The sequence below is a fragment of the Nansenia antarctica genome, assembly GCF_963989245.1.
Source record: "Nansenia antarctica genome assembly, chromosome: 5".
In the NCBI taxonomy this organism is placed as follows: Eukaryota; Metazoa; Chordata; class Actinopteri; order Argentiniformes; family Microstomatidae; genus Nansenia; species Nansenia antarctica.
In genome coordinates, this window is record NC_137690.1 from 76,695,076 (window position 1) to 76,712,575 (window position 17,500).

General features: G+C 45.2%; 2 protein-coding genes across 4 annotated transcripts in view; one reads left to right on the forward strand and one right to left on the reverse strand.

Annotated features, from left to right (window-relative positions):
• The window catches only part of msto1 (misato mitochondrial distribution and morphology regulator 1), a 15,883-nt gene extending 5,317 nt beyond the window's left edge, over positions 1-10,566 (forward strand). The window contains exons 6-14 of the mRNA XM_080532000.1: positions 3,329-3,530; positions 4,058-4,172; positions 4,779-4,913; positions 5,874-6,026; positions 6,657-6,788; positions 7,071-7,255; positions 7,808-7,912; positions 8,936-9,048; positions 9,898-10,566. Of these exons, the coding sequence (XP_080388126.1) occupies positions 3,329-3,530; positions 4,058-4,172; positions 4,779-4,913; positions 5,874-6,026; positions 6,657-6,788; positions 7,071-7,255; positions 7,808-7,912; positions 8,936-9,048; positions 9,898-10,151 (1,394 nt within the window). The 3' untranslated portion in view covers positions 10,152-10,566. The remainder of the gene's footprint in view (positions 1-3,328; positions 3,531-4,057; positions 4,173-4,778; positions 4,914-5,873; positions 6,027-6,656; positions 6,789-7,070; positions 7,256-7,807; positions 7,913-8,935; positions 9,049-9,897) is intronic.
• Positions 10,567-17,246: 6,680 nt separating this feature from the next.
• Positions 17,247-17,500, reverse strand: part of LOC308157522 (tropomyosin alpha-1 chain-like) — a gene marked incomplete at both ends in the record, with an annotated part of 20,063 nt that continues 19,809 nt past the window's right edge. For all 3 annotated transcript variants that reach the window (XM_080531097.1, XM_080531095.1, XM_080531096.1), the window contains one exon: positions 17,247-17,329. In XM_080531097.1, coding sequence (XP_080387223.1) covers positions 17,247-17,329 — 83 coding nt within the window. The remainder of the gene's footprint in view (positions 17,330-17,500) is intronic.

Consider the following 17,500-nt stretch of genomic DNA (forward strand, 5'->3'; position numbering starts at 1 on the left):
CAGAAGCTACTATGTCTGGTTTAGATCCTACCTACAGGACAGAAGCTACTATGTCTGGTTTAGATCCTACCTACAGGACAGAAGCTACTATGTCTGGTTTAGATCCTACCTACAGGACAGAAGCTACTATGTCTGGTTTAGATCCTACCTACAGGACAGAAGCTACTATGTCTGGTTTAGATCCTACCTACAGGACAGAAGCTACTATGTCTGGTTTAGATCCTACCTACAGGACAGAAGCTACTATGTCTGGTTTAGATCCTACCTACAGGACAGAAGCTACTATGTCTGGTTTAGATCCTACCTACAGGACAGAAGCTACTATGTCTGGTTTAGATCCTACCTACAGGACAGAAGCTACTATGTCTGGTTTAGATCCTACCTACAGGACAGAAGCTACTATGTCTGGTTTAGATCCTACCTACAGGACAGAAGCTCCTATGTCTGGTTTAGATCCTACCTACAGGACAGAAGCTACTATGTCTGGTTTAGATCCTACCTACAGGACAGAAGCTACTATGTCTGGTTTAGATCCTACCTACAGGACAGAAGCTACTATGTCTGGTTTAGATCCTACCTACAGGACAGAAGCTACTATGTCTGGTTTAGATCCTACCTACAGGACAGAAGCTACTATGTCTGGTTTAGATCCTACCTACAGGACAGAAGCTACTATGTCTGGTTTAGATCCTACCTACAGGACAGAAGCTACTATGTCTGGTTTAGATCCTACCTACAGGACAGAAGCTACTATGTCTGGTTTAGATCCTACCTACAGGACAGAAGCTACTATGTCTGGTTTAGATCCTACCTACAGGACAGAAGCTACTATGTCTGGTTTAGATCCTACCTACAGGACAGAAGCTACTATGTCTGGTTTAGATCCTACCTACAGGACAGAAGCTACTATGTCTGGTTTAGATCCTACCTACAGGACAGAAGCTACTATGTCTGGTTTAGATATTACCTACAGGACAGAAGCTACTATGTCTGGTTTAGATCCTACCTACAGGACAGAAGCTACTATGTCTGGTTTAGATCCTACCTACAGGACAGAAGCTACTGTGTCTGGTTTAGATCCTACCTACAGGACAGAAGCTACTATGTCTGGTTTAGATCCTACCTACAGGACAGAAGCTACTGTGTCTGGTTTAGATCCTACCTACAGGACAGAAGCTACTATGTCTGGTTTAGATCCTACCTACAGGACAGAAGCTCCTATGTCTGGTTTAGATCCTACCTACAGGACAGAAGCTACTATGTCTGGTTTAGATCCTACCTACAGGACAGAAGCTACTATGTCTGGTTTAGATCCTACCTACAGGACAGAAGCTCCTATGTCTGGTTTAGATCCTACCTACAGGACAGAAGCTACTATGTCTGGTTTAGACCCTACCTACAGGACAGAAGCTACTATGTCTGGTTTAGATCCTACCTACAGGACAGAAGCTACTATGTCTGGTTTAGATCCTACCTACAGGACAGAAGCTACTATGTCTGGTTTAGATCCTACCTACAGGACAGAAGCTACTATGTCTGGTTTAGATCCTACCTACAGGACAGAAGCTACTATGTCTGGTTTAGATCCTACCTACAGGACAGAAGCTACTATGTCTGGTTTAGATCCTACCTACAGGACAGAAGCTACTATGTCTGGTGTAGATCCTACCTACAGGACAGAAGCTACTATGTCTGGTTTAGATCCTACCTACAGGACAGAAGCTGTCTGGTTTAGATCCTACCTACAGGACAGAAGCTACTATGTCTGGTTTAGATCCTACCTTCAGGACAGAAGCTACTATGTCTGGTTTAGATCCTACCTGCAGGACAGAAGCTACTATGTCTCCATTGGCAACTTTGTGTCAGACCAAAGTATAATGACGTGGGGTTCAAGTCAAAAGTCAAAAGTCACTTTATTGTCCCATCACTGGGATATGTGTATTGGGCTACACCCCACAGCAGCCCACAAAGAACAACAGACAGTACATTATGTTAAAACACAGACAGACAGACAGACAGACAGACAGACAGACAGACAGTACAGCATGTTAAAACACAGACCGACAGACAGACAGTACAGCATGTTAAAACACAGACAGACAGACAGTACAGCATGTTAAAACACAGACAGACAGACAGACAGACAGTACAGCATGTTAAAACACAGACAGACAGACAGACAGACAGTACAGCATGTTAAAACACAGACAGACAGACAGTACAGCATGTTAAAACACAGACAGACAGACAGACAGACAGTACAGCATGTTCAAACACAGACAGACAGACAGACAGTACAGCATGTTCAAACACAGACAGAAGGCAGCCCTGATTAAGACAAGAGTGGAAATAAAACGATAAGCAAGATATGTTCAACATTCATCTGGTGCAGTTTAAAAGTTTAACAGAAACCGGAATAAAATAATTTTTAAATGTGTTTAATCTAGAGCGGGGGACTCTGAACCTCCTCCCAGAGGGCAGCAGGTCAAACTCTGCATGGAGGACATGAGGGATTCTATTAGCCTGTCTGAGAGTAGCCTGTTCAAAAATAGACTGCAGGGATGAGTGACCTTTCACCCCTATGATCTTCCCCAAGGGTCGATCCTTGGCCCCCTCCTATTCAGTCTCTATATGCTTCCATTGGGACACATCATAAAGAAGAACTAAATTGCCTTTCACAACTATGCAGATGACACTCAAATCTACAAAGCCCTCTCACCGAACGACTATAGTCCCATCGACAATCTCTGTAATTGCGTTGAACAAATATACGCCTGGATTACCGTTTTTATTTTCTTACTATGACACTCTATTATACTGCTCTATCTTACTATGACACTCTTACTATGACACTCTTATTACCATGACACTCTTATTACTATGACACTCTTATTACTATGACACTCTTATTACTATGACACTCTTATTACTATGACACTCTTATTACTATGACACTCTTATTACTATGACACTCTTATTACTATGACACTCTTATTACTATGACACTCTTATTACTATGACACTCTTATTACCATGACACTCTTATTACTATGACACTCTTATGACACTCTTATTACCATGACACTCTTATTACTATGACACTCTTACTATGACACTCTTATTACTATGACACTCTTATGACTATGACACTCTTATTACTATGACACTCTTATGACTATGACACTCTTATGACTATGACACTCTTATTACTATGACACTCTTATTACTATGACACTCGCGCTGTATTTTATGAATGTAAAGAACGTTGAATGTTCCTGCTGTATGAAATGTGAGACAGGAATAACCCGGCCTCTCCTGTCCCATGCAGGGTCCGTAGCCATGGAGACGGTGAACGCCGGTCTGGAGCGCGCTCAGAAGGGCTACGCGCTGCAGGACAGAGGGGGCGGGGCCACGGGCCGGAGGGGGCGGGGCTACGGGCTGGAGGACAGCGTCAGGGTCTGGTCTGACTTCCTCAGGATCCACCTGCACCCCCGCAGTGTGTCTGTCATACACCAGTATAACCACCAGGGGTAACACACACACACAAATCACTTCGTGATTCAATCAATATGCGTGTGTGTGTGTATGGTGTGTGTATGGTGTGTGTATGGTGTGTGTATGGTGTGTGTATGGTGTGTGTATGGTGTGTGTATGGTGTGTGTGTGTGTGTGTGTGTGTGTGTGTTTTATGGTCTGTGCTTGCTTGGCTGGGCCGGGTGTGCTGGTGGTGGGGCGCGCTGAGTGTGTGGGGCGGCGGGGGCTCCCCGGGGGCGGGGTGTGGGGGCCCACCGCTGGGTGCTGGTAGGCAAACTGGCTAGTAGTCGCTCTATGTGTAGAGGGCTGCAAGGGAATTTTCCTGGCTACATAGTGTACAGGTTTTTACTTTTGCCTGCTTGCGGCTCTGTCAGTATTGATTGATTGACTGACTGAGAATGTTTATTATGTGAAGCGCATTGAGTTGCATCTTGTAAGAAATGCGCTATACAAATAAAATTTGATTTGATTTTGATTTTGATTTGTTTGTGTGTGTGTGTGTGTGTGTGTGTGTGTGTGTGTAGGGAGGTCGACCGCCTGGAGGCGTTCGGTCAGGGCGCGGCCGTCCTGCAGGGGCCGCTGCTGGAGGAGCTGGAGGACCGGCTGCACTTCTTCACTGAGGAGTGTGACTACCTGCAGGTAACCATGGCAACACAGAGGACAGACGGTCACCATGGTAACATAGAGGAGTGACCTCACTGTCACCATGGGATCCTACCTGCAGGACAGAAGCTACTATGTCTCCATTGGCAACTTTGTATCTGATCAAATTAAAATGACATGTGGGGTTCCCCAAGGAACAATCCTTGGCCCCATTCTATTCCATCTCTACATGCTTCCATTGGGACACATCTTAAAGAAGAACTAACCTGCCTTCCACAACTATACGGACGACACTCAGATCTACACAGCCCTCTCAGCCCTCTCAGCTATAGACACTCACATCTACCCACCCAACGACTGTAGTCCCCAATAACTCCACCTCATTTTAACTTGGTCGGACCTGCCTTGCCATGGTAACACAGAGGAGTGACTATCACCATGGTAACAGGGTGATATGGTTGTGTGTCTCCGTGGTAACAGGGGTTCTATCACCATGATAACAGGGGTTCTGTGTCTCCATGGTAACAGGGCTTTTGTGTCTCCATGGTAACAGGGGTTCCAAGTGATGTGTGTTAACTGTCTCCGTGGTAACAGGGGTTGTGTGTCTCCGTGGTAACAGGGGTTCTGTCTCCATGGTAACAGGGGTTCCAGGTGCTGTGTGACCTGGCAGACGGGTTCTCAGGTTTGGGCTCCAAGGTGACGGAGCTGCTGAGCGACGCCTACGGGGGGCGGGGCATCCTCACCTGGGGAATGGCGCCTGTCAATCACCCCGACTCTGTGAGTTGATCTAGAACCCTCCAGTCCTGTGTGTAGTACTGATGTGTGTGTGTGTGTGTGTGTGTGTGTGTGTCCAGACCCCAGTGAAGGTGTGTAGTGTGTGTCACTAATGTGTGTTACTACTTAAGTTGACAAATTGGATGAGTGATGAATGTAATCTATGGGTACTTTTTTATTTATTTAAATGTTATATTTTGTTCTTTTCTCTGTATTATTTCTGTTTGATGACAGCAAGACTTATTGGGTGATATTGTTACCATTTTATACAAAAGTTGTATAAGTCAAGAAATGTGTTTATTGAAAAATTAATTAAAATACTGATTACCGTATTTTCCGACTATAAGTCACATCAGTCAAAAGATACGCCATGAAGAGGAAAAACACTGGACTACTAAGTCGCATTTATTTAGAAATGTATTTCACAAAATCCAAGAACAGACATTTAATCTGGAAAGGCAAGTTATTCAACTACACAATAGCACACAGAACAACAGGCTGAATAGGTGTCTGGTATGTTAACGTAACACATTAACAGTTATTCAGCTACACAATAGCACACAGAGCAACAGGCTGAATCGGCTAAATTAACATAACAAGCCAGCGAGTCCAACAAGCAAGTTACCAGTAAGCAAGTTCACCAAGCTACCGTTAATGTTTCAGTTCATTTCTTCAGTGGTACAGGAGCAGCATATAGTTGTCACAAGCCCAGAGCGCCCTCTGGTGGCTGTAGCCGGTAATGTTTACTCCTTGGTTCATGTCAGTCAGTATGAAATTATATATATGTTGATATATAAGTCGCACCTGGGTAGAACGTTGGTAGAAAAGTGTGACTTATAGTCCGGAAAAATACGGTACAAAAAACCGAATGTGTGTGTGTCAGAGCCCAGTGAGGGAGGTGTGTAGTAGTGTGTGTTACTTATGTGTGTGTGTGTGTGTGTGTGTGTGTGTGTGTGTGTGTAGAGCCCAGTGAAGGAGGTGTTCCACCAGCTGAACTGCGCCCTGGGCGTGGCCTCCATGGCCAATCACAGCTCTCTGTTCTGCCCTCTGACCCTGAGGGGGGGGCTAGGCCGCCGCCCCCCCGCCCCGCCCTCCCTGCCCCACCTACACTACCAGGTGAGTCACATGACCCCACCCTGACCCTGACCCTGACCCTGACCCTGACTCTGACCCTGACCAATTTATACTTCTGTGTAAAATCTACGCCGTAGGTTTTCGCGCACCTCTCCAAAAATGTAACTACGCGGCACACCTACGCAGACCGTAAGAACTGTGATTGGTCCGCTTGTGATTGGTCCACTCTCTCGTAGGCCAAAATGCGGAAGCCATGACAGAAATGTAATTTTCTTTTTCTGTAATTACTTATTAATAAAGATTAGAAAAATTATGATAACCATGTTATTATCTTAGTTTAATGTTATTTCAATGCGTTATAGACATTTTCTTTACAACAAGCATAACCAAAAAATCGCTATTATGCCGCTATGAGAACACCGACCAACGCCACGCAGACCAACGCAGCAGATTGGGAGAGCCCTTGCGTTGCTACGGCGTAGTCGCGCGTTAGTTCGACGCAGAAGTATAAATTGGGCTTAACACACTAACCCACCAGCCTTCACAGAGACTTTGATGTCCTTTAACTCTCTCTCTCCCTCCCCCCTTCTCTCTTTCCCCCCTCCTCCCTCCCCTCCCCCTCCCTCCCTCCCCCCTCCCCCCCTCCCTCCCTCCCTCCCTCCCCCGCCCCAGCCCTCCCTCTGGTACCACAGCAGTGCGGTGTTGGCTCTGGCGCTGGACTCCCTGTCTGCCCCCTACAGGCTGAGGCACCACAGCGCCCCCCTGTGGCAGCTGGCCGACTCGCTCTCCGTGTCTGGCAGGAAGGTACCGGAATATGTGTGTGTACTGTATATATAAATGTGTGTGTGTGTGTGTGTGTGTGTGTGTGTGTGTGTATATATATAAATGTGTGTGTGTGTGTGTGTATATATAAATGTGTGTGTGTGTGTGTGTATATATACGTGTGTGTGTGTGTGTGTGTGTGTATGTGTGTATATATATATAAATGTGTGTGTGTGTGTGTGTATATATAAATGTGTGTGTGTGTGTGTGTGTATATAAATGTGTGTGTGTGTGTGTATATAAATGTGTGTGTGTGTGTGTCAGGTGGTAGCTGCCTACGGAGCCATTCCGTTTCCCATGATGCACGGCTCCTCCCTCCCTGACGCCCTGAGTGACTGCGCTGACCGGTTGCCGTGGCGACCCCTGTCGGCCTGCCCGGAGGCGGGTGACGGACGCTGCTTCGGCCAATCGGTGACGCTGAGGGGGCTGGACGACAGCAGCCTGGCCAGGTGATTGGTTGGTTTGTTGCTATGGCGATGTAGCGCTGTTGATGATAATCAGTGTTGAAACGCTGAAACACGTTAACATTTTATTCATTATAAATATTACATTATATTATATATGTTATTATATATTATTTTAATATTATATAATATATAATGTTGGTAGAATGTTGGTAGAATGTTGGTAGAATGTTGGTAGAATGTTGAGAATGTTGTGTACAGTGGGGGAAATAAGTATTGAACACATCAACATGTTGTCCAGTAAATGTTCCAATGAGCCTATTCAAGTGAAATTTGCACTAGACTTTGAAGTCAAACAGCCCAGACAACAAATCTAAACATTAAAGTCCATATGTAAATAAAGTTGTGTGTAATAAAGTGGAATGAAACAGGAAAAAAGTATTGAACACACTAAGAAAAAGCCACAGCAAGGAAAAGCTGAAAACGATAACTAATTAGGAGGCGACTCTACCTGTTGTTAGACTGTTGTTGTTGTTGTTGTTGTTGTTGTTGTTGTTGTTGTTGTTGTTGTGTTGATGTCCCCCCCCTCCCCCTCAGCTCCAGGCGCCCCTGGGCCCCGCCCCCCTCCCCCCTCCACAGCCTCACCCGCAGAGACGACATCCTGGCTGAGTACCTCAACACACACTACCCTGGGACCCCCCTGTGAGTCACACACACACACACACACACACTACCCTGGGACCCCCCTGTGAGTCTCTCACACACACACACACACACACACACTACCCTGGGACCCCCTGTGAGTCTCTCTCACACACACACACACACACACACACACACACACACTACCCTGGGACCCCCCTGTGAGTCATGCACACACACACACACACACCAGGGTGTGAATCAGGACATTCCAGTGTGTTATAGTTAACCTGGATTCATCTCCTCGCCTCCTCCTCCCCTCCTCCTCCTCCTCCGCCTCCTCCCCCTCCTCCCCCTCCTCCTCTCCTCTCCCTCCTCCTCCTCCTCCTCCTCCTCCTCCTCCTCCTCCTCCTCCTCCTCCCCCTCCTCCTCCTCCTCCCCCTCCTCCTCCTCTCCTCCCCTCCTCCTCCTCCTCCTCCTCCTCTCCTCTTCCTCCTCCTCCTCTCCACCTCCTCCTCCTCTCCCTCCTCTCCTCTCCCTCCTCCTCCTCCCCCTCCTCCTCCTCCTCCTCCCCCTCCTCCTCCTCCTCCTCCCCTCCTCCTCCTCCTCCTCCTCCCCCTCCTCCTCCTCCTCCTCCTCCTCCCCCTCCTCTCCTCTCCCTCCTCTCCTCTCCTCTCCTCTCCCTCCTCCTCCTCCTCCTCCTCCCCCTCCTCCTCCTCCTCCTCCTCCTCCCCCTCCTCCTCCTCCTCCCCCTCCTCCCCCTCCTCTCCTCCTCCTCTCCTCTCCTCTCCCTCCTCTCCTCTCCTCTCCCTCCTCCTCCACCTCCTCCTCCTCTCCTCTCCTCTCCTCTCCCTCCTCCTCCTCCCCCTCCTCCTCCTCCTCCTCCTCTCCTCCTCCTCTCCTCCTCCTCCTCCTCCCCCTCCTCCTCCTCCTCCTCCCCCTCCTCCCCCTCCTCCTCTTCCTCCTCTCCCTCCTCCTCCTCCTCCTCTCCCTCCTCCTCCCCCTCCTCCCCCTCCTCTCCCTCCTCCTCCTCCTCCTCCCCCTCCTCTCCCTCCTCCTCCTCTCCTCCTCCTCCTCCTGCAGAGCGGTCCATCTGGTCTCCTCCCCCAGCAGACTGACTCCGCCCTTCCCTCAGATGTTCAGCCAATCGCTGGGCTCCCAGGGCTTCTTGCAGAGCCAAGCCCCGCCCCCTGGCTGTGAGTAGAAATGCTTTAATGTTTTACTGTTTTAATCTGTCTGTCTGTCTTCTGTCTGTCTGTCTGTCTGTCTGTCTGTCTTTCTGTCTGTGGTGTTTTGGGGAGAACCTGCCCCCCTCCCCCGCCGCCTCCCTCCCCCTGGTCTCTGTATTAATTGATTGATTGATTGATTGATTGATTGATTATACTTTAATGTCCCCGAGGGGAAACTTGTCTTGGTACTTTCATGCTTCAAGTGCAACAGTGACGATACATACAACATACAGCAGGCAAAGTAAACAACAGGACAGCAGCAAACATTGAGGGACTTTGGCAGCAGTTTCCATCATTTGGTATAAATATATATTGCACATAACCCTTCAAGTGGTGTTTTCGAATATTGCATATGGTATTATTATATATAATAAGTACTATTGACACCCATGTCTTTGAGCTTTCCTAAGAGCACGTGGGGTTGTACCGTATTAAAGGCGGAACTAAAATCAACAAACATAATTCGGGCATAGGCCTTTTTGTTCTCGAGGTGCTTGGATACAGAATGTGTGATATAGAGAATAGCATCCTCCGTGCTACGGTTCTGTTGATAGGCAAATTGAAAAACATCTAGCAGTGGATCAATGTGGTTTCTAAGCAGAGACAGTACATATCGTTCAAAACATTTAATCACAATGGAAGTTAGAGCAATGGGGCGGAAGTCATTATTCTCCATGGCACGAGGTTTTTTCGGCACAGGGATTATAATTGACTTCCTCCACAGAGCTGGAACTTCGGTATTCAGGGACTTTTCAAATAACGGACACCATGCTGTTGTTAGTTCTTAATTAACCCTCTCCCCCCCCCTCCCCCCAGCCCCCCCAGCGGTGGTGTCGTCCCTCCCTGTCCTGACCTCCCTGCAGTCGTCCCCTGCCCTGGGCTCCTGGCTGGGGGAGCTGAGGGGGGGGGCGGCCGCCCTGCCCCCCCGGCGCTGCGCCCCCTCCTTCCTGTCCAGCCTGGAGGAGGAGGAGATGCAGGAGGCTCTGGAGCAGCTGAGGGGGCTGGCCGCCTGTTACCACGACGACGCAGGATGGGGGGGGGCGGGGTCCTCCGACGACAGCGACGACTGATGATTGGTCGGTCTGTCTGGGGTCAGACTGACCCGGGGACACACAGACCCCTCCTGACTGACCTGCAGACAGACAGACAGACAGGCTCCTCCTCCTTCTGACTCTTACACAGATCCACTTCCTGTCTGTCAGACTCTGGGCTGTTCTCTCTGGGTTCCATCAACCTGCTAAAGGAAAATAAGCCTGGATTTCCCTTCAGAGAGGTGGGTGGGACACCCCCCTGGACCTGAGGAGCAGCAATGTTTGTTTGAATATTACTTGACAACAACAAAAAAAGCCCAAATAAAGACACAGCTGACCGCAGAAACATCTTTACTGTTTTAAAAGAGTCTTTATTACACAGAAACCACCAGACAACAGAGATTATAGACTCCTCCCCCCATAGATAGACTCCTCCCCCCATAGATAGACTCCTCTCCCCATAGATAGACTCCTCCCCCCATAGATAGACTCCTCCCCCCATAGATAGACCCCTCCCCCCATAGATAGACTCCTCCCACCCATAGATAGACTTCTCCCCCATAGATAGACTGCTCCCCCATAGATAGACTCCTCCCCCCATAGATAGACTCCTCCCCCCATAGATAGACTCCTCCCACCCATAGATAGACTCCTCCCCCCCATAGATAGACCCCTCCCCCCATAGATAGACCCCTCCCCCCATAGATAGACTCCTCCCCCCCATAGATAGACTCCTCCCCCCCATAGATAGACCCCTCCCCCCCATAGATAGACTCCTCCCACCCATAGATAGACTCCTCCCATCCATAGATAGACTCCTCCCCCCATAGATAGACCCCTCCCCCCATAGATAGACTCCTCCCACCCATAGATAGACTCCTCCCATCCATAGATAGACTCCTCCCACCCATAGATAGACTCCTCCCCCCATAGACTCCGTATCAGTGGAATGACAGGTTGTGTAAACAGTAGAAACTAAACAGCGACAGCAGAACGTCACCATGCACATAAACACATCTGAGGAAAATAAAACAAATGAATAACTTTATAAACGGTGTCATGTTGAACCTCCATAAGACGTTACTGTACTGACTGTTACTGTAGAGACTGTTACTATAGAGACTGTTACTGGAGTGACTTACTGGATTTTCTTTTAGCAGACGATTTTAATCCAAAGCGATTTATAATTACGAATTACAGGGACAGTCTCCCTGGAGTAACTGAGGGCTAAGTGACTTACTCAAGGACACACTAGTGGTGGTGTTCCAAGGTCTTACTCAAGGACACACTAGTTGTTACTAGCTAGTTTCAAACTAGTTGTTTATTAATTTCGGTTGCACCACGCCAATCTTTTGCCAATCTTAGCTAGTAAATACTTAAGTTGTTACTAAGAAGACATTAGCCAATCAGCGAGCAAAGCAAAACCCTCCGTTTTTAAATCCTAAATTTTGTCCGCCATTAGCTAAAAGCTGTAATTTAACAAGTGTTAATGTCATTTTATGAAGTTTTAATATGTTTTCAGCCGAGAAAGTAACCATATTCTCAAAATGTGTCCAGTTTATCAAAATAACCTTTTTATATATAACCCCGTTTATATATCTGATCTGACGTTTTTTCCCCACTTCTGTGGGAAACTTCGCTAGCTACAATACGTTGCTTAGATACACTGCAGAGTTCCACAGAAACATCGTAACATAATTATATATATTATACAACAGTTAGTTCCGACCAAGTAATTTGATTGGACAAGAGGCATTCCATGAGTTACGATATACAGTATAACAGCACTGGGACTTTTAACTATATGTATCACTCCGCCGCAGATTTTCTACTAAATGACCGTTAATTAGACTACATGTTTGTGTTCAGGTTACTAGGCAACAGTCCATTTGAAGTTCAGTTGCGGAACTATTTTTTGTTTATTTTTATGATTAAATAAACAAACAAATCATAATCTGTTGTCGCTTATTACTGTTAACTAATAAATGGCGCTGTAGAACTGTTGTATAAAAGCAATATCACACTCGATATTGTGTGTGTGTGTGTGTGTGTGTCTGGAGAGGTCAGACGTTGTTGAGCTCGGCCATGGTCTGGTCCAGGGTGGCGTGAAGATCTGCGCTCTCCTTCTTAGCCCCGACCAGCAGGTCTGGAGGAGGGGGGAGAGGAGGAGGGGGAGGGGAGGAGGGGGAGGTAAGTTTAAACAATGTTGTTTTCATTCAGATTGGAAATGACAACAACATTGCATTCAAGCTGGGAAGCTACTTTAGTAACGGTTTGATTTCAAATCCAAACTGTTGGAAGTGTCGAGCTAAAACATCGCTTAGGCTAGAACAAACCAGGCTAAATGCTTCTCTTCAGGCTAGAACAAACCAGGCTAATGCTTCTCTTCAGTCTAGAACAGACCAGGCTAAACGCTTCTCTTCCAGGCTAACATGGAGGCGCTGGACTGTTGACGTTACGAGATCATTAAAGAGATTATAGTATAGTATGATATATTATGATGTAGTGTAGTATAGTATGATATATTATGATGTAGTATAGTATGATATATTATGATGTAATATAGTATGCGTCATATGTGTATATCCTAGGTTTTCCTTTATATCCTAGGTTTCCCTTTATATCCTAGGTTTCTCTTTATATCCTAGGTTTCTCTCTCTATCCTAGGTTTATAATTATATCCTAGGTTTCTCTTTATGTCCTAGGTTTCCCTTTATATCCTAGGTTTCCCTCTATATCCTAGGTTTATCTCTATCCTAGGTTTCTCTTTATATCCTAGGTTTCTCTTTATATCCTAGGTTTCCCTTTATATCCTAGGTTTCTCTCTCTATCCTAGGTTTCCCTTTATATCCTAGGTTTCCCTTTATATCCTAGGTTTCTCTCTATCCTATGTTTCCCTTTATATCCTAGGTTTCTCTTTATATCCTAGGTTTCTCTCTCTATCCTAGGTTTCCCTTTATATCCTAGGTTTCTCTCTCTATCCTAGGTTTCTCTTTATATCCTAGGTTTCCCTTTATATCCTAGGTTTCTCTTTATGTCCTAGGTTTCTCTCTATATCCTAGGTTTCCCTTTATATCTTAGGTTTCTCTTAATATCCTAGGTTTCTCTTTATATCCTAGGTTTCTCTCTATATCCTAGGTTTCCCTTTATATCCTAGGTTTCTCTTTATATCCTAGGTTTCTCTCTCTATCCTAGGTTTCTCTTTATATCCTAGGTTTCTCTTTATATCCTAGGTTTCTCTTTATATCCTAGGTTTCTCTCTCTATCCTAGGTTTCCCTTTATATCCTAGGTTCCTCTTTATGTCCTAGGTTTCTCTCTATATCCTAGGTTTCTCTTTATATCCTAGGTTTCTCTTTATATCCTAGGTTTCTCTTTATATCCTAGGTTTCTCTTGAAATCCTAGGTTTCTCTTTATATCCTAGGTTTCTCTTTATATCCTAGGTTTCTCTTTATATCCTAGGTTTCTCTTTATATCCTAGGTTTCTCTTTATATCCTAGGTTTCTCTTTCTATCCTAGGTTTCTCTTTATATCCTAGGTTTCTCTTTATATCTTAGGTTTCTCTTTATATCCGAGGTTTCTCTTTATATCCTAGGTTTCTCTTTATATCCTAGGTTTCTCTTTATATCCTAGGTTTCTCTCTATATCCTAGGTTTCCCTTTATATCCTAGGTTTCTCTTTATATCTTAGGTTTCCCTTTATATCCTAGGTTTCTCTCTCTATCCTAGGTTTCCCTTTATATCCTAGGTTTCTCCTTATATCCTAGGTTTCTCTTTATATCCTAGGTTTCTATTTATATCCTAGGTTTCCCTTTATATCCTAGGTTTCTCTTTATATCCTAGGTTTCTCTTTATATCCTAGGTTTCTCTTTATATCCTAGGTTTCTCTTTATATCCGAGGTTTCTCTCTATCCTAGGTTTCTCTCTATCCTAGGTTTCCCTTTATATCCTAGGTTTCCCTTTATATCCTAGGTTTCCCTTTATATCCTAGGTTTCTCTTTATATCCTAGGTTTCCCTTTATATCCCAGGTTTCCCTTTATATCTTAGGTTTCTCTTTATATCCTAGGTTTCTCTCTATATCCTAGGTTTCCCTTTATATCCTAGGTTTCTCTCTATCCTAGGTTTCCCTTTATATCCTAGGTTTCTCTTTATATCCTAGGTTTCCCTTTATATCCTAGGTTTCCCTTTATATCCTAGGTTTCTCTTTATATCCTAGGTTTCTCTCTCTATCCTATGATTCCCTTTATATCCTAGGTTTCCCTTTATATCCTAGGTTTCTCTCTCTATCCTAGGTTTCCCTTTATATCCTAGGTTTCCCTTTATATCCTAGGTTTCCCTTTATATCCTAGGTTTCCCTCTCTATCCTAGGTTTCCCTTTATATCCTAGGTTTCTCTTTATATCCTAGGTTTCCCTTTATATCCTAGGTTTCTCTTTATATCCTAGGTTTCTCTCTCTATCCTATGTTTCCCTTTATATCCTAGGTTTCCCTTTATATCCTAGGTTTCCCTTTATATCCTAGGTTTCTCTCTCTATCCTATGTTTCTCTTTATATCCTATGTTTCCCTTTATATCCTAGGTTTCTCTTTATATCCTAGGTTTCTCTCTCTATCCTATGTTTCCCTTTATATCCTATGTTTCCCTTTATATCCTAGGTTTCCCTTTATATCCTATGTTTCCCATTATATCCTAGGTTTCTCTTTATATCCTAGGTTTCTCTTTATATCCTAGGTTTCCCTCTCTATCCTAGGTTTCCCTTTATATCCTAGGTTTCTCTTTATATCCTAGGTTTCCCTTTATATCCTAGGTTTCTCTTTATATCCTAGGTTTCTCTTTATATCCTAGGTTTACCTTTATATCCTAGGTTTCTCTTTATATCATAGGTTTCCCTCTCTATCCTAGATTTCCCTTTATATCCTAGGTTTCCCTTTATATCCTAGGTTTCTCTTTATATCCTAGGTTTCCCTCTCTATCCTAGGTTTCCCTTTATCCTAGGTTTCTCTTTATATCATAGGTTTCCCTCTCTATCCTAGGTTTCCCTTTATATCCTAGGTTTCTCTTTATATCCTAGGTTTCTCTTTATATCCTAGGTTTCTCTCTATATCCTAGGTTTCTCTTTATATCCTAGGTTTCCCTTTATATCCTAGGTTTGTCTCTCTATCCTAGGTTTCTCTTTTTTTTTTCACTTCATATTGTTTGGCTTAGTATTCTTTTTATTATTAATCCTGTATTTAACCAGGGTAGTCATATTGAGACATTATTAAAACAATGTCATACTATCATTCTAAGGGAAAAAAGTATAATAATTTGTTTCCACTTTATTCTTTTTTTCTGTATAATGATAATAATATATCATACTAAGGAAAGAAATAAGTGGAAAAAAAGAACATAGTTGTGTTCTTTTTTTTTTCACTTCATATTTTTTTTCCTTATAATGATAATAATATATCATACTATATCAATAATAATAAAGTGAAAAAAAAGAACATAGTATAGTATGGTGTTTGTAAAGCAGGGAGGGGCGTGGCCTCGGTGGGCCCCGCCCCCACACACACAGACAAGAGGCGGAGCCACAGAAGACATGACACTTTGTTTTCTTCCCTTTGTTCAACATTTACACAAGTAGAGACTTGAGAGAGACACAATACAGAGTCCAGGAAGAGAGAGAGGGAGGAAGAGAGAAGGGGAGAGAGGGAGGAAGAGAGAGAGAGAGGGAGAGAGAGAGAGAGAGAGGGAGAGAGAGAGAGGCAGAGAGAGAGAGAGAAGGAGAGAGAGGAAGCGAGAGAGGGAGAGAGAGAGGAAGAGAGAGAGAGAAGGGGAGAGAGGGAGGGAGGAAGAGAGAGAGAGGGAGAGAGAAGGGTAGAGAGAGGAAGAGAGAGAAGGAGAGGAGGAGGAAGAGAGAGAGGGAGAGAGAGAGGAAGAGAGAGAGAGAGGGAGGAAGAGAGAGAGGGATGGCAGTAAACAGATAAGCACGTTTAATAAAAAGAAAGAAAGAAAGGACAAGAAATCAAGGCACAATGAAAGGAAAATAATTTAGCAAACCAAAGGAATGAGAGAACATGGACAGAGGACAGGTGGACGGGAGGGGGAGGGAGGGAGAGGGAGGGAGAGAAGGTTGCATCTGAGAGGGAGGGAGAGGGGGAGGGAGAGGGAGGGAGAGAAGGTTGCATCTGAGAGGGACAGGTTGTGGAGGTGAAGCAGAGATCTTGACCCCCCAGCAGAGAACTGAGGCTGCAGACTTTTATCTGAAACACAAAGTTACGGTCAGGTGACTCATCAGGTCGGTGTGGTTGGGTTAGGGTTAGGGCTGGGGTTGGGTTAGGGTTAGGGTTAGGGCTGGTTAGGGCTGAGTGGGTCAAACATGTAGCAGAGTCACACCACTCCAATAAAGGTCAGATGTTTCCATCAAACAAACTCTGTTAATCTGGTGTCTAACATGTTAATCTGGTCTCTAACATGTTAATCTGGTCTCTAACATGTTAATCTGGTGTCTAACATGTTAATCTGGTGTCTAACATGTTAGTGTTAATCTGGTGTCTAACATGTTAATCTGGTGTCTAACATGTTAATCTGGCTAGGGTCTGGCGGTAGTCAGTTTTAACACGCAGGCGTATTTACATGGTTAGGGTCTGGTGGTAATCTGAGGTTTACATGTTAGGGTCTGGTGGTAATCTGGGGTTAACATGTTAGGGTCTGGTGGTAATCTGAGGTTTACATGGTTAGGGTCTGGTGGTAATCTGAGGTTTACATGGTTAGGGTCTGGTGGTAATCTGAGGTTAACATGTTAGCGTCTGGTGGTAATCTGGGGTTAACATGTTAGGGTCTGGTGGTAATCTGAGGTTTACATGGTTAGGGTCTGGTGGTAATCTGAGGTTTACATGTTAGGGTCTGGTGGTAATCTGAGGTTTACATGTTAGGGTCTGGTGGTAATCTGAGGTTTACATGTTAGGGTCTGGTGGTAATCTGAGGTTTACATGTTAGGGTCTGGTGGTAATCTGAGGTTAACATGTTAGGGTCTGGTGGTAATCTGAGGTTTACATGTTAGGGTCTGGTGGTAATCTGAGGTTTACATGTTAGGGTCTGGTGGTAATCTGAGGTTAACATGTTAGGGTTAGGGGTTTTAACACGCAGGCGTATTTACATGGAGGTCATGTCGTTCAGGGCGTGGTCGAGCTCCTCGCTGATAGCCTTGTACTTCAGCTTCTGAGAGTACAGCTCATCTGTACGCCGGGAGGGAGGGAGGGAGAGAGGGAGAGGGAGGGAGTGAGAGGGAGAGAGAGAGAGGGAGGGAGGGAGGGAGGGAGAGGGAGGGAGGGAGAGAGAGAAAGAGGGAGAGAAAGAGGGAGGGAGGGAGGGAGAGGGAGGGAGAGGGAGGGAGAGAGAGAAAGAGG